This window comes from Vombatus ursinus, unplaced genomic scaffold, assembly GCF_900497805.2.
Source record: "Vombatus ursinus unplaced genomic scaffold, bare-nosed wombat genome assembly UNPS02014801.1, whole genome shotgun sequence".
Classification (NCBI taxonomy): domain Eukaryota; kingdom Metazoa; phylum Chordata; class Mammalia; order Diprotodontia; family Vombatidae; genus Vombatus; species Vombatus ursinus.
The window spans coordinates 5,661,029-5,685,438 of NW_020954579.1; the positions used below are offsets into that span (position 1 = coordinate 5,661,029).

The 24,410-nt window shown below is 39.8% G+C and overlaps 1 protein-coding gene across 1 annotated transcript; it reads right to left on the reverse strand.

Annotated features, from left to right (window-relative positions):
- Window positions 1-795: 795 nt before the first annotated feature.
- SPOP (speckle type BTB/POZ protein) lies at window positions 796-23,078 on the reverse strand. The gene is made up of 9 exons (XM_027872924.1): window positions 22,927-23,078; window positions 22,257-22,378; window positions 18,665-18,816; window positions 18,422-18,549; window positions 11,430-11,607; window positions 8,476-8,531; window positions 7,562-7,684; window positions 3,926-4,068; window positions 796-2,008 (listed from the first exon to the last, which is right to left on the reverse strand). The coding sequence occupies exons 1-9, from the start codon at window positions 23,002-23,004 to the stop codon at window positions 1,864-1,866; spliced, it is 1,125 nt and encodes a 374-aa protein (XP_027728725.1). The 5' UTR covers window positions 23,005-23,078; the 3' UTR covers window positions 796-1,863.
- Between the last annotated feature and the right edge of the window lie 1,332 nt (window positions 23,079-24,410).

Here is a 24,410-nt window from a genome sequence, read left to right on the forward strand (position 1 = left end):
ACTCACCCTCAATTCAGTCACAGCATGTCACGGTACACTAGCTCAGTGATTCTGTGATTACAATCTCTTAATTGTTCCTTCTGTTTTGTTACTAAGTGAGGTCTGTAATTTCTGTAGTTCTGTATGATTCTGTAATTTGGTGTGGAGAGTGGACACAGCTCTTAGGACTTTCAGAGGGGACAGACTCTCTTACTCTCATTTCTACACTGGGCTCCAATCTTGGCAACCCTGAGGAGTAATTACCTAACATTTACCCTGAGGAGTGAAAGGGCAGCACTAAGGTGCAAGGGCAGGGGGCTGGCAGAGGTTGGCAGCTTGAACCGGTCATTTTGACCCTCTTTTCCATGAAAAGACATTGAGTCTGTGCTGCTCAGGCACTGAGATCAGAATCACTATTTTCAGTAGAACACCTGGAAGAATGGCATTGGTCAGATGTAGTTTTAGGAAGCCAACCAGACCTGGAAAGTCCTTTGAACAGGTGCCTCTGATCCAGAAGGCAGGCCAAGGAGTGGGAGGGGGGAAAAAAAGGAAAACCAGGGATACCACACAGTACAAAATAGTAATTATTTATATTTTCAAAAAGAAAAAAAATGACCATTTGGAAGTTCTCCCCATGGGAGGCAGGAAAGGAAAAGAACAGGACTGGCTCCTATGCAGGCGGCAAGTCAGGTAAAAAGAACTGAGCATTTCAGGACCAGAAATTTTTCATGCAGTATTAGTGAACAACTAACACGGCATATTAGTGTTTTTAGTGGGGTTTTTTCTTCCCACAGTGTTAGTGAACAACACTGCGTATTAGTGTTTTTAGAGTTTTATTCCACGCAGTGTTAGTGAACAATTAACACTGTGTTTTCAGTGTTTATTTCTTCCCCACGCAGTGTTAGTGAACAACTAACAATGTGTTAGTTTTCCCCCCACCCTTTTCAAAAAAGCGGGCTGGGGAGAAGGAGGAGGGAGAAATAAAATGAGAGAAAAATGCCAGAAAACATTTTCCACAATATCTAAAAACAGAAAACCACAGTTCTTGTCAAGAAAGTACAAGATAGGGATGAAGGATTGTTTTCCCCCAGTTCTTCAAAACCAATCAAGACTCTTTGCCAAGGGCGCCACGTCGGGTTCTTGTTTCCCGGACCAGAGGGCTTCCTCTCCTCCTCTCACCTTCACCGGTTCTTCTTTCCTCACAGAACGATAAAGGGTGTTTTCCGTTTTTGCAAACAACATATAAGTGCTAATAACAAGAGAGAACTGCTCTTCTGTTCACTGTATATGAGGGTAAGGCGTTTTTGTAAACGTCCCAGTTTTACCACAGTTGAAAGGACTAAAGTTTCTTTCTCTCAACATAAATACTACTGGAATCCTCCAGAAACGGCCTTTTGAGAAATTCCATCAAAAATTCTTTCCTCCTCTTCCTTTTTTCTTTCCCCTTCTCTTAAAAACTAAGCGTCCTTTTTTGTTTGTTTGTTTGTCTTTTTTATTCCAGGCACCTGACGATTTGATCTGTTCTGTGCTGTCAGATGCAGAGATGGGTTATACCCTAGTACCACTTCCGGATGTCTTCGTGGGATGTCAGCACCTAAACCAAATCCCTGGAGGATCGACTTGTCCAAGCTGAAGGGAACACACAGACAATGCAGCAACAGGGTTTTCGTTAGGATGAACTGCCCCGAGCCCCAGGCCCTCCCCTCCCCCTATGTCCCCTCAAGTTACTTGGTGCTGTTTTTAAAAGTCAGGGTATCATGAAATAGTCTTTTCCCCCATAATAGAGTAAAAGCTCCACAGACTGAGCTGTCTTTACGTAGTGGTCAAGGACGGCAAAGGTGCTGCTGCTTCTGGAAAAATTGGGTCCTGCAACAAGCAGAGGCCTTAGGATTGCTTCAGGCGCTTTCGTGGGGGCCCCAAGAAAGGGCACTGTGCTGAAGCCAGGGAGCGGTATGCCTCGGCCACCAAATGGGGGTGTGAAACCACCATGGACTTCCATCCAGAGGTCTCCATGACATCTGAAGCATGACTGGAAGAAACACAGACAGACCAGTTAATGGTGAAAAGAGAAGGCAAGCAAATTATGAAGTACGTATCTACCTCTGGCAACTTTTAAAAATGTCAAAAACAAAAAGATTTACAAGGTCTCACATATCTGGCTGATGTGAAGGTATTGCAACTGCACTTCGTAGTTTTGCTCACTACACTTTGTTCCATTTCTCTGAAATTCAGGTCTTTGGACAAGGACAGTAAGGCTATTCAAAGTTCCCAACGACCTCAAAGGTAAAGTCTGATGGCTTTTTTTCGGTCCTCAGACTTCCTGACTGTAGCATTTAACACTGTTAACTCTCTCTCCCCTGGATACTCTCTTGTGTCCAGATTTTTGTGAAACTTATCTTTCTTGAGTCTCTTCCTGTTTGGCATTTAAATCTCTTCACAACCCAGACTTACCTTTCCTACCTATTATACATTACTTCCTTGGACTATAGTCCAACCAAATTAGCCTTTTTGCTATTTCCTCACTTGTGATCACTCAGCTCCATTCTCCCTATCTTTTCAGTACCTGGAATTCATTCTCTCCTCACTTTTTCCTTTTACAATCACTCATTTCCTTCAGAACTCAGCTCAAACACCACCTTCTGCAGGTGACTGACTCCTCTCAGTTCCTAGTGCTCCTTCTCACCCCTCCCATTACCTAGCACTTACTTTGTATCCATTTTGCACATACTTCTTTATGTACATGCATAAAAAATGTAAGAAGTTCCTTGATGGACAAGAATTGTTTCATTTGTGTCTTTTTATCCCCAATCTCTAGCACAATAACTGGCACTTAATAAATGCTTACTGGTTGACATACTTTACAATCCTCTACTGAGTCAAAATCCAGACTTCCTCTCCTCCTGTCAATGAGTGACTTTTGAAAAAAATCTCATGGATTATCACAGAAACATATTTCTTTCTCTTCTAGGATTTCCAGAAATAGATGCTGATCACCCATATCTCTAGCAGGCTGATCAAGAAGTTTACTTTAAAGAACCCAACATATTTGGTCCAGAAAAGGCTAAATGCTAAGATCTTGAGACCAGAAATGTACGAGTTAATGAAGTTTATCTACTAAGGTAGCTAAGCCACTTTTGTTAAAATATGAAGTACTATTAAAGAAACTCTAACACATTTGTTCTTTTATCTTAAGTGAAAAAAATGACCTGACCATGAAATGCCCTGGTTTCACTGGCTCCTCTAGCAATGTGTCTCAGATCTGCCATACTCCTGAGTCCTGAAGCTCTACACTTTCTGCTTCTTGTCTCTGTCCCATCTCTGGGATAAAATGTCTCCTGAGTTTTCTCCTGAGATACACCCACTCAAGAGTAAGATACTGTTGCTCAGAGAAAACTGACATTCTCCAGGCACATTCATGTGCTTGATGGCCACTGCTAACTGGGATTATTTCATAGTCAGATAATTTTTTCACTTAGGATAAGAGAACAGATCTGGTGGAATCGACTGTTTCCACTTTGAAGAGCCCAATCTCCTGATTAGCCCAACCTTTTACCCCCATTTCACTGGTAGATAAATCTCATTAACTCATAATACACATTTCTGATCTCAGAAGATCTTCATAATTAAGTTTTACTGGACTGGATCTCAAAACTGAAGTAAGAAGTAAAAGAAGTACTTTCTGAAGATACAATGTTCTTTCAAGTCAGTAAGTTAAGAACAAATTAATATAGTTCCCTTTTAAAATTAATCAAAAACTTCAACTCACCAGAAAGACATACCCACAAAGGCAATACTATTTTCCATACTGCCAGCTGAAGAAATGCCTAAAATACACAAATCCCTACCTGCTACCTGAAGGGTTAATGAAGTCACCAGCACTGAGTTTTCCCTCATCAATCCCCCTCTCCCCATTCCCCCAAAAAAGTCCTAGAAGATGACAACTCACTAGTTGATGAAATCCACTGCCTGAGTTTTCAGCTGATCTGCACTGTGCAGGTCAGCAAGGATGAGAATCTCTGCTGCGTTCTCCACGGATAGGCTACTGCAGAGTGCGTCTTCACACATGACCTTTAAGCGCTCCAAGGCATACTGTGAGACACAAACACCACTATGGTCAGGGCAGTAATAGCTATGGGCAGAATGATTCTTAAGTTGCTTTTCTTGGCAGTACACCCTCCTCCAGACAGACCTCAGACTCCATTAGACACAGGGATAGAGTTGCACACACTGACATACCACAAAAAATACTGGTTCATTTACTCGTACCAGATTGGCACATTTCAAGGGTCAATTATTTAAGCTTTAAATGAGGGCATCCAAGAGGACTTTAAGTACCTGGCACACAAAGATTCTTATTTAGAAATTCATAGAAGTCTCTCTCCCCAAAATGTATCCTAGTCTCATCCACCCCCATGTAGCATATTGTATTGCTACTGTTTACACAGTTCAGAAGCAATTTCACTTTAAAACTTCAGCTACATACTGTTTTGGAACCAGAGGGAGATGAAATACGGTTTTATTCCACCACTTTCTTGCCCGGGTATTGTCATTAGTCCAAACGGGAAAAGGAATCCCATGGTGACTTTTTATCAGAACCTCTGCTATTAGCAATCTCATTCAAGGCCTTCTTTTGACTAGAAAAGGCTAAATGGAATCTCATTCTATTGGGGTTAAGGTTAAGATTCACAGGGTACATGGACAAAGCAGAAGAGACCCCCGCTCCCCAATCCTGGTTTCTAAACTCCCTACCATCTAAGTAAAAAGGTCTAAATGTCCCTGGATGTGGGAAGCTGGGTTGTGGCTGGGCACAAAATACACAATTTATCTGGATGGCTTCAATGCAACAGTGTTGTTCAGTTCCTAATGTGAGACTGTGACTTGACTTTGGGACTTTGTGAGGAAGAAACTAAGCCAGCATAACATAAATGTAATTCAACAGGATTCCCTGGTGGGCTGTTGTGCCATGGGGGCATGTAGAGGTTCCTTACAGGACCCATCTTTGGAGCTTCAGAATTCTATGGGGCAACATCCCTTCAGGCAATAAAAATGAGGCCAATTGTATTTTTATAAATTCTGGATGAGGAGGGCAAATCTGCTGGGCACTCTGATATCCAGGAGCAAAAAGAAAGAGACGAAGAGAGAAAGGTTTATTGGTTTTGGTGCTCCCTCAGTCTCTGCATTCGTGCAACTGGGAAAACAGTTTTAGTAAAAGAAGAATGACACCACATGAGAAAGTGGGATGAGATTTCTGCATTCAGAGGCTAGAACAGCTTGGGGGTGGGGGCTGGGGGTTGGCTCTCTACAGCTATGGGAGAATCTTCTTCCCATTCTTCCTCCATACATGTACTATAAGGACCTGTACTACGAATAGCTCTGATCCCAACTGCATAATTAGACACAAGTAGCCATTTTGGTCCCGGGGGGACTAAGTTTTTTTTCTTAATTATGCTTCTGAAAAACCTGCCTAATAGTGGTACTTACCCAAGAGATTGAAATTGTGTCTCCTGGGCCTGGCAGACGTGATGTGCTTTGTTTTTGGTCTAATTACACACATCCTCAGGGGATTGGAAAAGCTTGGAAGAAGCTGGTTTAGCCTCTTGGACAAACACAAGATGTTTTAGGTCTTCCATGAATGATTTCTTTTTCTGCTTTCCTTAAGCTCACAATGAAATTTTAAAGTAATATGCTGGGGCAAGACCCAAAAAGTTAGAACATTCTGAGTAGAACCTGAAAATTCTACCCTTTATCAGCTTCTCTTTCATGAATGGTAAGGGATGCTGAGATTCAATGACTTTTAACTGATTTTTTTAATACCAGTGAACATGTTGTGCTGACAATATCCTGCCTGGGAATAGCTGCAGAAGCTGTTCCCCTGTGGAGCTGCAATAGGTCAAAGGCAACATGGTTCCCTGGCTAAACAGCCAAAGAAAAACCCAGGGGCAGAGTTCTAATCTTGGCTCTACCAGTGGCATGTTGCACAATACTGGACAAGTGAGTTAAGTGTCTTGCAAGTCAGTATTTGTCTGTAAACTGAGATTACTGTCAACTTGTCTTATGAAATTTGGGGGAAAAATTATCCAATGACCGAAAAGTACCCAGGTGTGAAAGGACAGTCTTAGCTTCCAGTGGACGAATATCCATTAGATGACAAAAATCCCAGCAGAATAAATGAAAAGGGGATATAAGCTCAAAGACATTTTAAGCACAAGTCTATCTTTTACTTTTACATCTCTGCCTGTTGTATGTCTTCAGGACTTTCAAACCAACCAATGCCTAATAAATAGTTATGGATTGCTAATCATCACTGTGTCTTGGCAGAATGGAAGAAGCAATGAATTGGGAATCAGGAGATTTATAGTCTTAGCTCTGCAAAGGTCACTGTATAACCCTGGGTTAATCATATCCCCCCCTACTCTAAGCCCTCAGCTTCTTCATCTGTAAAATGAAGGAGGTGGACTAGACGGCCTGGAAAAGTCCCTTCCAGCTCTAACACTTTATGATTCTATGGTTCTTTGGAAAGCGGGTATCCTCAAGGAGGAAGAATAATTTGAGGAACCTACATAGCCTTATTCCCTTCAAAAGATTTTTTAAAATTAAAATTAAAATCTTTCTTTTGCTTTGTACTTAACAAACATCAAACATTTTCAGATAGACAGGAAGAACAGAAGAAGAGGACTGTACATGAAGCCACAAATCTCTATTATGTATAGCTTGTGTATTTCTAAAAGACTCAGAGGAAAATATCTTCAGTCTTGTCACACTAATTCTGATATCAGCATTAAATTACCTTATAAACAATGTTCCCACCCCACAAGAAGGCCCCCAATTCAACTAAACAAAGTTAACAAACACATCTGATTGAGAAATATACAAAATCTCCACCTGTAAACAGAAGTCACAGAGTGCTCTCCTCCATCCTCAGGAGGTGCAAAAGGAGGTGGAGGGAGACCAGGATGATGAGCAGATCCTAGGAAGGATCTTTTCCCTCTGATGAGTTCTGCAGCATCAGAGCAGGAAGAGAAAAATGCTTTCAACAGAAAAATCGCCTTTCTCCACCAACGAGGTCTAATACTGCAGTTACACGAATCCTCCCAGCACACTTCCCTTAAATTTCTCCATAAGCAGAATTATTTTCAAGATGGCAAACACCAAATAACAAGCAAAGAGCCATTCTTTGTTTCCTCACCAGCCGCTGCTCCTGGAATCCTGCTTTCACAAACTACTAGGTGGTATTGTGGGAGAGGTTCAAGGAGCACCCCTTGGTGCACTCAGGATGCCCTGGATTATTTGGCAAATATTTCAACTTAACCACTTGAGAAAAACCGGAAATGCCAACTAAGAAACAAATTGAAAAAGGATCATTCTTTATCTTTCCCTCCCCCTTTTGAGGTTTTTCCTAGATAGTTAATTTCACAGCAGGCGATTGGTTCATTACATTAAGATGACATGGATCAGTTTGGGAAATGGAGGGAGAGCAGGAAAAGTAGGGGTCATCAAACTCATATTTCTTTCCTAACAGTGCAAAATAGAGGCGTGCCAGGAAATCAGAGCACACCGTGAGCCTCTAAGATGCCGGCCTCACCTTGTCTGCAGCTGCCAGAAGATCATCAGCCATTTTGTCGAGGTTGGGGGCCTTGCCAGTATAAATGAAGCACATCATTTCCTTAAAAACTTCTGGCTCCACATCATTGATTTCTACCCGGTTCTACACCCAAAAAGAGAAAAATTTCAAAAGAACAATTTATCATCTACTTTTATTATTAATTTTAAGTTCCAAGAGAGATTTATAATATTAAAATACTTACTAGAAGGATTATAATGGGTTAGGGAAAATGTGTTGTGTCCTATTTAAATCTAATGCCCCTTCTTCCCTACATGTATCCCTTAGTACTCTCTGAAACATAATGAACAGCAAAATAACTTGTAAAGTGGTTCCCAGATAACCTTTAAGAAGGGCCAGATCCCAATTACTATGTATGGATCGTTTAACAAATTTTAATGTATTTCAATGCTTTAAGAACCTGTGATTTAATTCCTTCTTTCCACCGAGGCAGATCACAATTTCCTGAGTAGCTGTGGCCAAAAATAGCTTGGCTCTGTCCAACTTCCCAGGAGAAGAGCCTCTCTGAAGTTAGCTTGGCTGATACTTAGAAGACAGGCACAATCTATTCCTGGGCACATAATCTAAGTCTTCCCAGTTTCATAGGGGCGTACTACAGTGGCACAGGCTTGGAAAACATTGGGTCACCTCACACCATAATGACAAGGTGAACTCTGATGGAGGAATTTTTATATTAAGCTAACTGAAACAGAATTAGGAAGGTAAACCTCTTGCATTTCTAAATCAAATATCAATAGACCCTGGATTATCTATCATTTTATGTCATCCACAACAGTTTCCCTCTATTGGCAAGGATAATTGAAAGCTGATAGCAGGTGACCTGAGATTTAGAAACCTATCTAAATAGATGCTTTCACATTTCATCAGGCACATACCTTTTTGCTCTCTTCCATCTCATGCTCAAACATGGCACTGAAAACAGGAGAACGGGCTATGGTAAAGTAGAATAGAAACACAGAGTTAACTTATAACCACTGAAATGCTTTATCCTACCCAGTGATGACAAAACATGTAATCTGCTTCCTGTGTTACTGCCAAAGAAAAGGGACTAAGAAAAGTTACCAGCAGTCTCAGCCTCAAACATGACCAAAGCTGCCTTGGAAAGGTGGTGGGTAAAGTGTAGTGCATAAGACCTGGATTCCAACAAGCTTGTGATTTAGGGCAACTCATTTGATCTTTCTGAACCTGTTTCTGCCATAAAATGATGGGAATGGAGCACATGATTTTCTATAATGTTATTATGATTCTGTTAACAATCTCTCACCGTAACCTCAAAAATTAAAAGTTTCATAAACAAACATTTATTAAGTTTCTATTGTATACAGGAATAGTGCCAGGCTCTGGGAAGATACAAAATTTACATATTCAAGGTCTCTGCACTCAAGAAGCTTATAGTCTAGAACTTTTTTGTGTGTCCTGGACCCCTTTGGCAGGCTATGGAGGTCTTCTCAGAATAATTTTGTTAAGCGCATAAAATACATAAGATTGCAAAGGAAACCATAGAAGGGCGTTATCAGAAAGCATTTTTTTAGAAGTTCATGCACACTAGGTTAAGAACCCATTACAGCAGATTCAAATAACTAATGGAACTGGTATCAATATACTGCTTTGTGTTTTTACAAAAAAAAATCAAAATCAAATATTTATTAAACTCTACTGTGTATGCAAAGTACCATAGTTCTGAAAAACTTTAAAAATGTTTTGATATCAAATCTGCTCCTACTACATGTGCTTCTAGAACCTCCCAAAGGCCTAAAAACCATTTTCTTCATCTTCACTTCAGAAAGTGGGAGTCTGGTTCATGGCAGCGGTATAAATAAAGAAGTGGAATTTCTGGCATTGTCAGCACTAAAGAAGAAACTACTTGGTCATCTTTAGAGTGAATGAGCTACTTAGCCATGGGAACAATTCAATTCAATTCAACAAGCATTTATTTAAATGTATGAGGCACTGGAATGGACTAAGTGCCAAACAAAAGATAGTCTCTGCCATCAAAAAACTCCCATTTCAGGGCAGAAAAAAATACAACACTTACACAGATAAGTAAATTTAAGATACTTTGAGAAGGAAGAGACACTAACAATGAGAGGATTCAGGAAAGGCTTCTTCTCCTAGTGGTACCTAGGTTGATCTCTGAAGGAAGTTAAGGAATCTAAGAGATGGAGGGTGACCCATGGTGTAAAAATATATTTGGTCACAGATTCCTCAAACTACAGTCATCTTTGATTCCTCCTTCTCCCTCACATTCTATCAAATCCTATTCTAGTCTACCCCTTCAATCTCACTCCAATCATCCCCCTTCTCCCTCATCCCACTGTAACCTCTTTGTGTATACAGGTTCTTATTATCTCTTGCCTGGATCACCGCAACAGACTCCTAAAAGGAATGACTCAATTCCCTCCCTGCTCCAACCCATCTGGGTAAGCATTGACCATAATTAATCTTTTCAATTCACAAGTCTGAGGAGATCACAGCCAAAACCTTCAGTAGCTTATAGCCTGTCTTATAGAGGGGAATCCTAGACCAACAAATCAGTCCAGCCATTCTGGAAAGCACATTGAAACTAGGCTCAAAAAGTTACTAATACTAGACTCATCCATATTTCAAGGTGATCAAATAAAGAGAAAAAGGAGTCGTATGTACAAAAATATTTAGAGCAGCAATCTTTGTAGTAACCACAAATTGGATACTAAGGGTGTGTGTGTGTGTGTGTGTGTGTGTGTGTGTGTGTTTGTTTGAGCATGCACGCGAGCACCCATTTGTTGGGGAATGGCTAAACAAGCTATATAGTATATGTAGGTAAGGGAATTTATGGTGCCATAAGAAATGATGAAATGGACAGCTTTAAAGGAAACTGGGAAACTTTAGAGAGAAAGACAACTTTGGAAGACTTTAGAACTCTGATTAATATAATCATAAATGTGTCCAGAAGACTAAAGATAAATCAAGCTACCCACCCTCCTGCCAGAGAGGTGAAAAGACTTAAAATCCAGAATTAGACCTATATTTTTAGACATGGCCAGTGTGGGAATTTGTTTTGTTGGACTACATGGTTTTGTTTTGCTTTTAAATTGTTCAATATGAAAAAAAAATAAAAGAAAAAAATAAATTTCTCAATATGGTGAGGGGTGGGAGAGATGATAAATGTTACTAAAAACAAATACACAAATGAATATAGTACATTTTCTTTAAATATCAGAGATTCATAGCATATCAGAATTGGAATAAACCTTAACAACTGTCTAGGTTTAACCATGTTGTATTAAGATGAGAAAAAAAGAAGCCTTCACAGATATTCAGTGACTTACATAACAGGTCATAAAGTAAATGGTACAAATTCATCTACTTGCCCTTTCCCAAGTCAGTGCATGCTTCCCATCTCCAGGCCTTTTCTCATGCTGTTTGTTGTCTTCCTGGAAGGCTGTACTGCCACCTACTCACCCTTCCAAGGCTCAGCTCACATGTCAAGGCTTTCCTGATGACCCTGCTTTGCTTTCAACCAGCAAAAACAGGACCTCCTTTCCTGTGAATTCCTGAAGTACTGTATTTGTGCATCACCTCCACTTTCCCACTCTGCTGTGTTTGTCTATGTCTTGTTTTCTATCCCTACCACCTCATCCCCTCCCCTCCCTTATCAGCACTAGGTCCTTGAAGGAAGGGCCTATAACTTATTCATCTCTATATTACCCTTGGTGCTTAGTACACTTCCCTGTACACAGCAGACGTTAAATAAATGCTTCTTAAAGTCAATTACAAAAGTTGGAGGATACCTGGCCACTCTCAAGATCTTACCTTGTAACTAAAGCTCACCCCTGGAATTAATACCAACCTGCTAAGATAGCTTTGTGAGCCTGGAACTCTTGGCCAGCAACACACAAGCAGCAATCTGTGAAGCGGGAATTTTCCCAGAGTCCTCCCAACTCATCTGCCAACCGGCACTCAGGGACTTTCACCATATTCATGGTATTCTGGCCAGAAATGTTGACTGAATCCTGTACCACACTCACCTGTGAAAGGCAGGAAATGTATATCAAAGCTTTTTCCATTAGTTTTTTTTTTTTTGGAGAAAGGGGAGATATAAAGGTCTTGCCAATTACCCCCCCCCCCAAGTTTCTGTACTGCAATTAGATGATAATATGGACTAGTCGTATTCTTCTAAAATCAGCCCTACCTCACCTTTTTGAATCAAATAATTTCAAAAACAAATTTAACTCTTCTTTTTCCTCTCTTGGGACAGTGCCTTCTCCCTCTATTTCCTAACCTGAATTGTTCATACTGCTCAGAAATTTAATCTTAGCCAACACCCTTTCTCTCATTGGCCTGGTAAGTACTGCAAAGAATCCCAGGGGGGAAAAAGGCAGACATGATAGGAAAAAAAATAGCACCCACCATATTCTGCCTTGAGCAAGCACCAAGAGCTTCCGCAAAGTCTACTGCTTGAATCAGATGCCTTAGCAGAATTTAGCCTAATTTCTTAACCTAAAAGCACATTGCCCCAAAGATACTCTATTTAATTCAGGGTATAGAACAAGGAAAATAAAATGTGCCATCTTCCATATATGAAGCTGACATTACAGACACATAATCTGTAGGGCAAGTGCTTTGAAGCTGTTTTTTCCATTAAAGGTAAGGTAATGTATTATGCCAAGCCATTATCACTCTCTTGCTTAGTACCCCATGGGACCAAATAGTACACCCGTGCAAGATGGCTGACTGGAATAATATAAAAGTAACTAGCTCATAGTAAAATCAAGATCAGGACCATGGCCTATAATTAACAGTATGCTTTAAACCAGTAAGCTAACTGGACACAGACAAAAAGGCAAGGGTATTTTCTCTAAGGTGAGTCAAAGAAATTTTGGTAGATCGTTTAGCATACAAAAACAAGAAACAGACCCACCTCACTGCTTGTTAAAATGCAAGTTAGTGCACCTACAGTCCCATCTTCTGCAAGAAGCTTTTCCATCCCCTTAATGCTGGTGCCTTTGTTCTGTTGATTATTCCCACTTTATCCTGTCTATGGCTTGTGTGTACACAATGGTCTGCATGTTTTCTCCCCCAAAAGCCAGAAGCTCTTTGAGAGCAAGGACTTTCTTTTGCCCTTCTATATCTCCCCAGCACTTAGCCAAGTGCCTGGTACATAATAAATGTACATAAACAGTACATAAATGCCAGTTGACTGGCTGACTATAGGCACTAAGGCTTTGCAGTTACATTCTCTGTCAAAAGTCAGCGTCCAACTTTACCTCCTATACCAAAAGGTAGTAAGTACAATCATCACCATTTAAAGAGATGAGAAAATAGACACTATAAGATGAAGCTACTTGCTAAAAGTCGTCCTGTTTAAGTGAAAAAAGAATCTGAAGTATAATTTCTAGTTTCCCACTTTTTTTCTTTTGATAGAGCTCGATGGGAAAGACAGCTCAGGGACAACCCCAATACCCAACTTGCTTTTTAAAATCAAGATTTAAGTCATCCACTGAAGGCTGCTGTAAACCCAGAGGCAAAATTAATGCTTCATCCAACTCACCCTTAGTCTCTTCTGTGCAGGAGAGGGATATGTACTGTCATGTCTGGAAATTTATTCATTTGTTTTAAACTAGCCATTATGGTCTTGGGCAGTGAGGCAGCCAAGTTGATAAATTATGGATGTGCTTAGCAGCACATTAATCAGAAAAGATTATAGCAATATTTTGATAGCCAGGGGTATAGTTAAATCCACCCCATGGAGACTTCCCTCTTGACCTGTGCATAATCATGGTAACAGTTCTTGTCCCTTGCCATTAAATGCCAAACACAATGTCTGTTTCCAGTTACAGCACCAAAACACTGATGACCAAAGAATGGATTGAAAAAATCAATTAAACCAAACTTCTACACAAGGAGGGGTAGAGGCCTTATGGGACTAAGGACAAAAAGACTAGAGATCTGGTACTGGATTGTCAGCTTAAATTAAACTAGGTTGAGAGCAACTCACGGTCATTAACACTTGATAGCATTTAATAGACTGAGTGAAATGAACTGAGGAAGTCACCACTGAATTTTACACAACCAGACATAGTCAAAACTGATTTGTAATTTTGACACCTAAACTAGATTTGTTTGTTCTATAGATACTTAGAAAGCTACAAGCACCAGGGCTCTCAGGTTTGGCACCTTTTGCTATCACTAAATACACTTAAATAAAAATAAATTTTAAATGGTATTTAACAAATGAGTCTTGAGAGTCCAAACTTTTAATATTAAAAAGCATCTTTATATTTTGCAAATGATATTAAAAAAAGGCAATTTGGGGGTAAAACAAAGATTTTTTCCATTGCCCATAAAACTGACTAGAGAGACTCATTCAGAACTGCAGCCGTAAACCTGACACAAATGTGACATTTCTTTCTTATAAATGGCTTCATGAAGACATCTCACTTAGGCTATGTAAACCTAAATTTAAAGTTGTAAGAGCTTCTTTTTTAAAAATACATTCCTTTTTCTAAATAAAATCAGTTTTCATTAAAGAGCATACAGAGTCTACCACATTGAAAAATCTTTTTCTTGAGTTATAGGAATTTAAAGTTAAATAGCAAAGTTAAATTTTGTCTAATATCTGTGTATTTAAATACAATCTAGAGAAACAAAATGGGCAATCCACTTATTTCAAATTTGGCCAGAATAATCTTGGGCCAAGATTAAGAAGGGATACGGTATGTCTGAAGCCAGAAGGAATGTTTTAAAAAAGTTTAAAAGCCCCTGGGAATAAAATAATGGTCAAATCAATCTTAATCACAACACTGCAAAGTTGGTATTGAAACATCCTATTTCAAAGACACAAACCCAGTAGATGGAAAATATGTATCTTCATTGCTAATAGCTGCTTGTTTTCAAAATTAAAAAGCTCATTTTAGGAGAGACATTGGTCAACACAAGTAAAAATATTCAGGAGTCAAACCAAGTTCTTACCTCTACTTTTATTTTTTTATTTTTTTTTTAGGCAATTGGGGTTAAGTGACTTGCCCCGGGTCACACAGCTAGTAAGTGTCAAGTGTTTGGTCTGAGGCCAGATTTGAACTCAGGTCCTCCTGACTTCAGGGTGGGTGCTCTATCCACTGCACCACCTAGCTGCTCCATACCTCTATTTTTTAAGGTTCAAAATGAAAAACTTACTGGGGGAATAGTTATGAAAATATATAATGAGTGGAATGGATTACTGTCAAATAAGAAACAACAAATACAATTAATAAAGAGAAGTTTTTGGGGGGGGGGGACTTACTAGAACTGATAGAAAATGAAATAGAACCAGGAAGCCAATATTCATGACTACAACAATGGAAATGGAAAGAACAGAAGCAACAAAACAATCAAAAGATGTGAAATTATAATGACCAAGCTCCCACCCAAAGAAGGCACTGTCCCTAGCTTCTTTGCAGCACTGATAGAACTATCGATTTGAAACACTATACATAAGGTTATATATGTTTTTTAGTTTTGCTCAACTTTTAAAAAATTTTTTCCTCTTTTTTTAGCCTTCATTATGGGAAATGTAGATGTCAGGAAAACAAAAAAAAAATCCAAATAAATTTTAATTAAAAAAATGCAAATGGAAGGTACTTATTTCTCTCCCTCATTCTCCCAAAGCCAATCACCATTAACTTTGTCTTTCCCCTCACACACAGTACCATCTCCATTCCCTTTCATGGAATGAAACTTTGTTTTAAAAAAAACTAGGAGGCTTACGAGTTCTAATCACAGCTCCACTACACTGATTTTTGGTGTGATGTTCAGCAAACTGACTTCTTCAGGCACCAGTTTTCTCGCCCATAAAACAAGAGGAACTGAACTCTCAAGGTTCTAGGGATCAAGAGTGACCCTTAGAATGCTATATGAATGCTTATGATAATTAAATGGACTATAACAAGTTAAATGAGGGGAGGGCATACTCAGAATCACTGCATTTCCTCACACAGAAGGAATGATTTTTGACTTAATCACCAAAAGTGGAATCTGTACTATCCATTTACATGCAAAGATTGCTCCCATGCCTTAAGATTTTATGATTTATCTAAACATTCATTAAAATAACACCACTACAAATATCCCAAAATGTACAAACAAAAGTGATCAATTTTCTCAGTCTTTCACCTTGGAGATTTCTCTGGTGGATTCTAGATGTGACAAAGTCACCATGAAGGCAATTGCATTATACCACAATAAACCAGTAGTCTGTAAACCAGAGACAGGAACAAAGCAGTAAACTGGCAATGGGGGCATTAAGTATTCAGTGCGAATTTGCATGAGTATTACATCCATCAAGGGCCATCAAATAGAAATTAAATGTGAATATGAATAAACGTTATAATAAAAATTCCATGTAAGGTAGGAAACAGCAATGATCAGGGAGTTAGAATTTAAACCCAAGGATGAACACACCATGAAAAAGTGTTACAAACTAGGATCAAAGGATTCAGAGTCAGAAGGGACCTTAAAGGTCATCTAGTCCAATCTCCTCACTGTACAGGTAAGATGAGCTACAGATTTTTTTTAAACACACAGACACAAACACACACACTCCATGCAACTGTCTTGCAATGATGAATGTTATAAAGTCCACAGAGAGCTTTGGAACAGGAAACAAGTCTCACTGGGCACAAGTCCAAAAGTAAGAAACAGAGCTCTGCACCTGTGGCCAACTAAGAAGTGTGAGAGGAACATATGGCACACCTGGTTTGATGGGAAGAAACTGATGGCGTCAGCAGAATCCAGCAGACGCTTCCCAGCTCAACATCTTCCAACTCCCAAAGTGTAATCTCACCTCCCTCTCAAGTTAGCAAGGCAAAGCTAAACTTAACCACAAGGCTTCTCCTCCTGAGGGAATCTCATATGGAAAAGTGAGGGCAAAGAGGACTGGAGAACAGCCATGGACTCAACAGCAGAAAAATAGGCAGCCACGTGAGGACCAAGGCAAACTGGCTTCCAAATGAAGACTGTCAACACAAGGCAGGCTGAAGCAGCTGGAATAGGTTGAGGAAAAAATGGGAAGAGGCTGAACCTACGAATGGGGAGAGAAATTGTGCTATTCCACTGTGAAATTCTAGAATGTTGCAATAAAGGCTGTGGCATTGTCTAAAATGCCAATAAAAAAAAATGGAGTTGACACTTAGAGGATTGTTTCTTTTCCTTAAGAAAACAAAGGCTTCAGTGACTTCCTTTCATTTCCAGTAGGAATTAAGCTTTTCTACCTTTTCTAGTCACTTTTGAAATAAAAAGCTCCAAGATAGGCAAAGACTGTTCTTAGGGTAGTTTCTTTGCATTAGATTGTGTAACCACACAAAATTGAAAGCCTGAGCATAGTTTTTGTTTTTTAAAATAGCATCTAACCCCACACTAAACTACCTGATTGTTCCTCCACTTCCTCCTTCTGGCTGACTGAGTGTCATCTGTGACCAGTTGGACCTACGTGGAATTCAACTTTCAAAAATCATCAGATACAGAGCAATTTCCACACTCTCCACAGTTAGACACCCACCCCCCCAACGGACTGTCTCCCCTTTGCCCCAGCAATAAAAGGAAGAGGAAGCAGCTAACCCACAAAACCACATTTTATATAAGCAGCATGGTATTAAAAAACATTTTTTCCCCAAATTTTATACTGGACACCAAATTTTCCATAGAGGCACAGGAAAAGCTGTGACATGGAAAACAAAACAGGTACTGCCACTTTGATCTCTGCTGCTCATATAGATCCCTAGAGGCAAGGATTCCTTACCTGTTGATCAGATGGGAGCATTAATTCAATAAAAATAACTAACATTTATACAGAGCTTATCTCAAGATAGGGGTTATTATCTCCATTTTACAGATGAAGAAACTGAGGCAGACAGCAGTTAAAGTGACTTGCCCAGGGTCACACAGCTAGTAAGTGTCTGAGGCTGGATTTGAACTCAGGTCTTCTTGACTCCAGGGCCAGCTCTCTATCCACTGTGTGCCAAAAGTTGTCTCTAGCTGAAGATTGGATCTTGCCACTGTACATTTCTTATGAATAGTTGGGAAACTGTCTGCATATAAGCTATCATCATCAAGGTGTCACAGCAGCTTGACACTACTAAGAAAGTGGCTCTCAGACCATATGATGGGGAAAACAAAGCATTGAAGTTAAGGACTCCTCCCCTCCTTACACTTTCCTAGCAGATGACAGCTGGTATCTCTTAGCACAGGTTAAGCATAGGTCTAGAGCATCTCTTCTATCAGTACATTTCTTACCTTCCCACCTTACAGATGTTCCTAAACAGCATAAATTATAAGTACTCAGATCCTGACTAGAAGCAAATCGGAGTACTTATTGTCAGTGACAGCCCTTCAAAAGGATGCCTACAAAGGCCTTCAATGGAGAAGCTCCAGGATCCCGAGGTAAAAAATATAGCCTTTACAAATACCAAGAAAGCCCCTGCATTTAAATCTTGTAAGAAAGGACATTTCAGTTCAGGAGCTTTGAAAATCATGAAAGGCAGCTTTCAGCTGACCCCACAAACCAGGGTTTATAAGATCACAGAGCAAGAGTATAATTTAGTGATCATCTAATCCAATGTCCTCATTTTAAAGATGGGCAAACTGAGGCCCAGAGAGGTGAAGTGACTTGCCCAAGGTCACACAGGTCGTAAAGAGCAGAGCAGAAATCTGAACCCAGATCCTCTCATTCCAAATCTAATTTGTGCATGGCATTGCTTTTTAAGGGCTCCCCCCCTGCTTTCCTCCCTAGTTCAAAACAAGTGGATTCCCCAGCATTCCAGCCAGCTCGAGGAATGGCCAGCCTCGCAGAAGGATCAGTGAACTTACTTCACAAAAGAGTGTGAGTTTATCATCAGGAAGGAGACCATTGGCCTCATCCAAAAGAAAGTCTCTACGGATGAACTTCTTGAATCCCCAGTCCTTGCCTTGTACAAATCGATATGCTCTCTGGCTCTCTACAAAAAGACATCAATAAAATGATTTAAAAATACAGTCTGAAGTCACAACTGGACAGCAGAGGGAGTCATTATGGGCCAAAGCACTGAGACAACCCAAGAAGAGCAGACTTACCCATTGCCTTTGTTTCTTCCCCTTTGGCATTCAGGATGGAGAATTTGAACTTTGCCCTAACTTCACTCTTCGGACAGCTGACCAATAACAGGTATAGTGACAAGTAATCTTTGCTTTCTTCATCTAGCCCTTTTGGATTCACCCGCAAACACCTACCCAGAACAACCAAGATATGAATGAAGTTAAAAGTGGCTGTGTTCTCATGGCTTGGGTCTCAAGTAGTAATGTAGAACATTCTCTGGAGGACCATAGCTCACCTATTCATTTATTAATAAAATACACGGGGGGTATTTTAGATTGACCTAATTTTCACTTGGTATATTAATTTTTCCTTTTCCTTTTTTCATAACCCTTCAAATCACTTATTTCTCCTCTTTTTTCTAACTAAATATTCTAATTGTTTTAGGTCAGTTAACCTTTTTCTATCCAAGTCCTCAATCCTTTGGAGCGCTACTAGCTAACTACTGGTGCATGACCTCAGCTGGTGGAAAGAGTGCTGGCCTTGGAGTCACGAAAACCTAGATTCAGGTACTATCTCTCTCTGACAACATCTACCAGCCATGTGACCATGTGGGCAAGTTATTTAACCTCTCAGTGTTGTTTGTTGTTTTTATTGTTAGGCAGTTGGGGTTAAGTGACTTGCCCAGGGTCACACAGCTAGTAAGTGTCAAGTGTTTGGTTTGAGGCTGGATTTGAACTCAGGTCCTCCTGACTTCAAGGCTGGTCCTCTATGCACTGTGCCACCTAGCTGCCCCCAACCTCTCTCACTCCCACAAAAAACAAACAAAACCAAAAGCACATTTTAGCTGAGCTCTTGATGTAAAACCAGCAATTCTTCTCTTTTGCAAATTCTGTATCTAGGAACTATTCCTTTCCCCCAATGACAATTTCAAACTTTTTCTCTGTTCTCTTACAACCAATTGTGCCTTCATTCCACCAGCAGCAGCACCACCACATTCTTAGAAGATGACAGCCTATATTTCACTGAGAAGACTGAAGCCAACTGACTGATGGCTTCCTCAGGTCCCTTTCTCTACTCCTCAAACATTGTCAGCATGATCACTTTCTCTTTTATTCTCTTTCTTCCCTCTGGCCACAGATGGGATATCCCTAATTCTCACCTAGGCTAAACTCTACTTGAAGCCTAACCCTATACCCCAATTCCAATTCTTTCTACCTTGCTCTGTAGTCAACTCCTCTCTCATTTGTCTCCATTTTTTCCCAGAGGTAGTCCTTCATTTATCTAAACATGTTTGGGTCTACTTAATCTTTAAAAACAACACAAAACACCTTCCCTTGACCTTTCTAATCCCTCTTCATTGCTACATTATTTTTAAAAAGTTGTCTATACCTGATACTTCCACTTTCTTCATATTCACTCTTCTCAATCCCCTGTAATCAGGCTTTTGACCACATAAATTCTAACAAAATTGCTCTAAGGTCATCAATGATGACCTAGTCACCAAATTCAATGGCCTTTTTTTCAGTCATCCTTAGCCCTCTCTCTTCAGCTTCTAACACTAAAGACCATCTCCCTTGTACTGGATACTTTCTTCTTCTACAGCTTCAAAGAAGCAGCAATTCTATTTTGCGAACTGTTTATCTGTGAACTACTCCTTCCCTATGACTATTTCAAACTTTTCTTCTCTTCTCTTATAACCAGTTGTAACCCCAGTGACTTTTCTGCTCTCTCCTGCTTTTCCTCCTACCTAATTTCTCCTTTGCTGACACCTCTTCCCTTTCATCACCACTTAATATAGAGGTGCTTCCCAAGGGGGTCTGTCTTTGAACTTCTCTCACTATGTATGAATCTCAGTCATTTCTTATGGCTTAACTATATCACCTCTATATAGAAGACTCTGAACTCACTTTCTCTCTCTAGTCCTAACTTCTTTTCTGAGCTAGAGAACATCAGAACACCTGTTGCATCACCAACTGCTGCATCTTGTCTTGAACTCTGGTCTTCCTGAATTAATCTCTTTCTGTTGTAGTGCCTGTTTTCTAGTGCTTGTAACCTTGAGGCCATCTTAGATTCTTCCTTCATCCCTTTACTACTTTTTTTTGGGGGGGCAATTGGGGTTAAGTGACTCGCCCAGGGTCACACAGCTAGTAAGTGTCAAGTGTTTGGTCTGAGGCCAGATTTGAACTCAGGTCCTCCTGACTTCAGGGCTGGTGCTCTATCCACTGCGCCACCTAGCTGCCCCCATCCCTTTACTTCTCAAATATAATTAGGTGGTGACATTCCACCCCTCTCCAAAACACTCACATCTGTCCCCTCCTCTCTGCTCCCAATACTAGCACCCTAGCGCAGACCATCATTACTACCCTTCTCTAATTCACCTTTCATATCATTGCCAGGATCCTTCTTATGCAGAGATCTGTCATGCCAATCCTCTCCTCAAAGCTTTTCTGGTTCAAGGTCACAACCTGGTTTCACGCTTCCTTTCCAGCTTTATCTCTCATTATTGCCTTCCACATGCTCAAGCCAAAAGGAGCAACTTTCCCCACTTTGAACATTCATTATGCCTTCCTGCTTTTGCTAAGGCTGTTCCTTGAGCCTGGAATCCTCTCCCTTCCCATTTTGGCCAGTTGAATTACCAACATTTATTTAAAGACTTCTGGGAAGTCTTCCGTGATTCTCTCTAGTAGATCTGATCATTTCATTTTTAGGTCACTTCATCTTGTATCTAATGCACTTATGTAATAACATGTATTACAGCTATTTTTGTTTACTGGTTTCCTACTCTGCCCCTACCAACCCCCCATTGTTAAGACCTATGTTTTATCTAAACATTTGTCCCAATACCTGGCAGTGTTCTGTACACACAGCAAGGGCTTAATAAATGGGTTGGGGTTTAGTTGGTTTTTTTGGGGTGGGTTTGGGCAGGAGATAGCAAAAATCCCTCTTTTAGATAAATATATCAAACGTGCAATGATTTGACAGAAATTGACCAAATCTGGTCATGAAGGATTTTTTTTTTCTTAAGAATGAGTTATTTAGAGTTTTTTTTTTTAAAGAGTTTTTTGAGGTGGGAGGGGTGGGGAAGGTAATTCAGACAAAGGCAAAATTACCACATTTCCCTTGAAAATGATTTTATAGATATAATTTCTAACTGGATTTACAAAGACAGCTAGTGATGCAAATCCGTAGATAAATTAAAACAAAGATTATATGGAGAATTATATACTGACGGGGTTCTATCAAAAGTGTAAATGTCACAAGTTGAATCCACAGCATGTGGACTCAGATGCTACTCCTGCCACATTCAATCTACAAGCCATATGTACCCTCTAGGCCAAGCCAGAGTTATGGCACCTCTTCCTGGCCAGGAGCCTAACCCTATGTCTCTCTTCACAGCAAGTGTACGCTACCCAAATCATTAGCACATACTTTGCCAGAGCATGAATATGAATAAAATGCCAAGGACCAAACATTTCTCTAAGCACTTTATACAGTCCTATGCACACAGTAGGTACTCAGTGAAGACTTTTTAAAGACTGCATTCTCCTGTATCTGTGTTGGATAAACTCTAATACTGGACAAGCTGGAAACACTTCTTCTAAGTTTCATTATGCTGAATGTGTTCCTTACCATTTTAGTTTATCATTGGCTCCTGATGAAAAGGTTGAACTTTTAATGACCTCACCCATTTCTTCCCGACAGAAGCTAAAGTTATTGATGGTCCACATGTAGGAGAATTTCACTACCTTGATCTATAAGAAAGTCAGAAAGCAACTCAGTGAAGAATAGTCAACCACAAAAAAGCAGGGAGAAGCTCAGATCTTCCCTCCTTCCCCTGTGTTTAATGCCAACTTCAAAGTAGCACGGTTTGGTGAATGAGGGAAGGTAAGCAGGGACAAGGGCAGTCTCAACATGCAAAGAACATCTTGCAATCACTTTCACAACTTTTTTTCAAGAATACCTGAAACACTTGTTTGAAAGTGAGGAAAACATTGAGGCAAAAGAATGAAGTAAATGAAGTATCCATTAACCTCTCTTTGCCTTCTCTCCAAACAGTTTGTGCTACTTGTGATTTTGGAACCAAGTTTAGAACATTCAGGCAGGTTCTACTGTGTGACACAATGGTCTGGAAGGTTGAAAAGACCATGGCTACAGGCATATTTTCCTATTGTAGGTTGCCATCTCCTGGCATGATCCCTCCCTTTAAGAATATAAAAGTTAAACCTCAGGGTATAAAAGAATTTCACATTTCTGACTTCCAAAAATCCTCTAAGATTAATATATAAAAAAATTAACTTACCTGTGTGTAGCACCAGCTCTCAGCTACAGGGCCACTCGACATTTCTGCCGGAGGAGGAGGACTCGGGACCCTTGACATCGCCAGTTTGAAGGTTAAACTCAATTTCCAAGTTTAGAAGAAAAAAAAAAAACCCTTTCTATTTAGTCTTCACCCTGTCAATCCCAAAGAACAAGAGGACTTTGGTTAGAACTCCAGGGATACTTATTATCTGTCTTATAAGCTTGAGAGCAGGAAAATTATTTTTGAATTAAACTTTAGATCTCTCTCTCTAACCCTTATTTAAATACCATACATATGCTAGAGATACAAAAAGAACATTAAACATTTAATTTACACCAATAAAAAAGGTGTCTTTTAAAGAGGTGATAACAAATGTTTTCACACTAAGAAGTTAATGAGATACTCACTAAATAACACTGATCCTGAAAAGCACTAACCACCATATTAAGTGTATAGATACCATATACCCACTTCCATCTGAGGTTAAATATCTAATGAGGCTAAATATCACTTCTCAGGGCTTCATTTTCCCATTCAAACTGTTTGCTTTTTTCTAAGCACTATAATAATAAAAAAAAAACAGTTGGAGTTTTGTTGGTCAAATGCCACTAAAGTAAAAAGATAGGGTTGCTAAGATAGACTAAAAATTCTTTTAGTAATATTAGACACTAGACACTAGATACATTAGATGCTAATAAAATTGTCATTATTGTCAATCTCTTTTCTCCTACAGTGCCTAGGAAACACCTTATAGGGGTATGGACTTAGCCACAAATATTCTAGATATACCAGAAGCCCAGAGAAAATTTGGTACCTGGTGATGGGCTAAATCTCAATACACATATACATACATACATATACATATATATGTATACACACACACACACACACACACACACACACACACACACACACACACGCATTTTGCTTTTTGGTGAGGCAATCGAGATTAAGTGACCTACCCAGGGTCACACAGCTAGTAAGTGTCAAGTGTCTGAGGCCGCATTTGAACCCAGGTCCTCCTGGCTCCAAGGCCAGAGCTCTATCTACTGCGCCACCTAGCTGCCCCTCAATATATTTTCAATGTTAACTCTGGCCTCTTTACCAGAGACTATTCCCATAAAGGAATGAGGGCAAATGTTAAGAAGGTCAACTTGGAAATAAAATTACAAAGAAAAGGTTAAAATGCTTGGCTTGACTATCTGCTGCTCTTTAGAAGACAGCACCTATTTAAGTTACTATGGCAAGGACAGAGATAGATAACTTCACACTGAAATGAATGGGTCTCAGACAAGACTTTATTTAGCTGTAGCATGCCTTTGAGGCTGCTTTCAATGAGGATAAGACCCTTTTCATAAGTGAATGAATGAAAAGCATTCACCTGGTGATAGAAAACAAAAGCTACCACCAAACATTACATTACCATTAATACATGAAACTAAATGTTCCAATAAGGTGCTATTATATAAAACATACCTGAAATC

Coding starts and splice junctions, on each gene's coding strand:
- SPOP (XM_027872924.1), bottom strand. CDS start 23,004: ATGTCAAGGGTCCCGAGTCCTCCTCCTCCGGCAGAAATGTCGAGTGGC. Junction 18,817..22,256: donor GCCAATGATAAACTAAAATG/GTAAGGAACACA, acceptor TGTTCTGGGTAG/GTGTTTGCGGGTGAATCCAA. Junction 4,069..7,561: donor TTCTGGCAGCTGCAGACAAG/GTGAGGCCGGCA, acceptor TGTGTCTCACAG/TATGCCTTGGAGCGCTTAAA.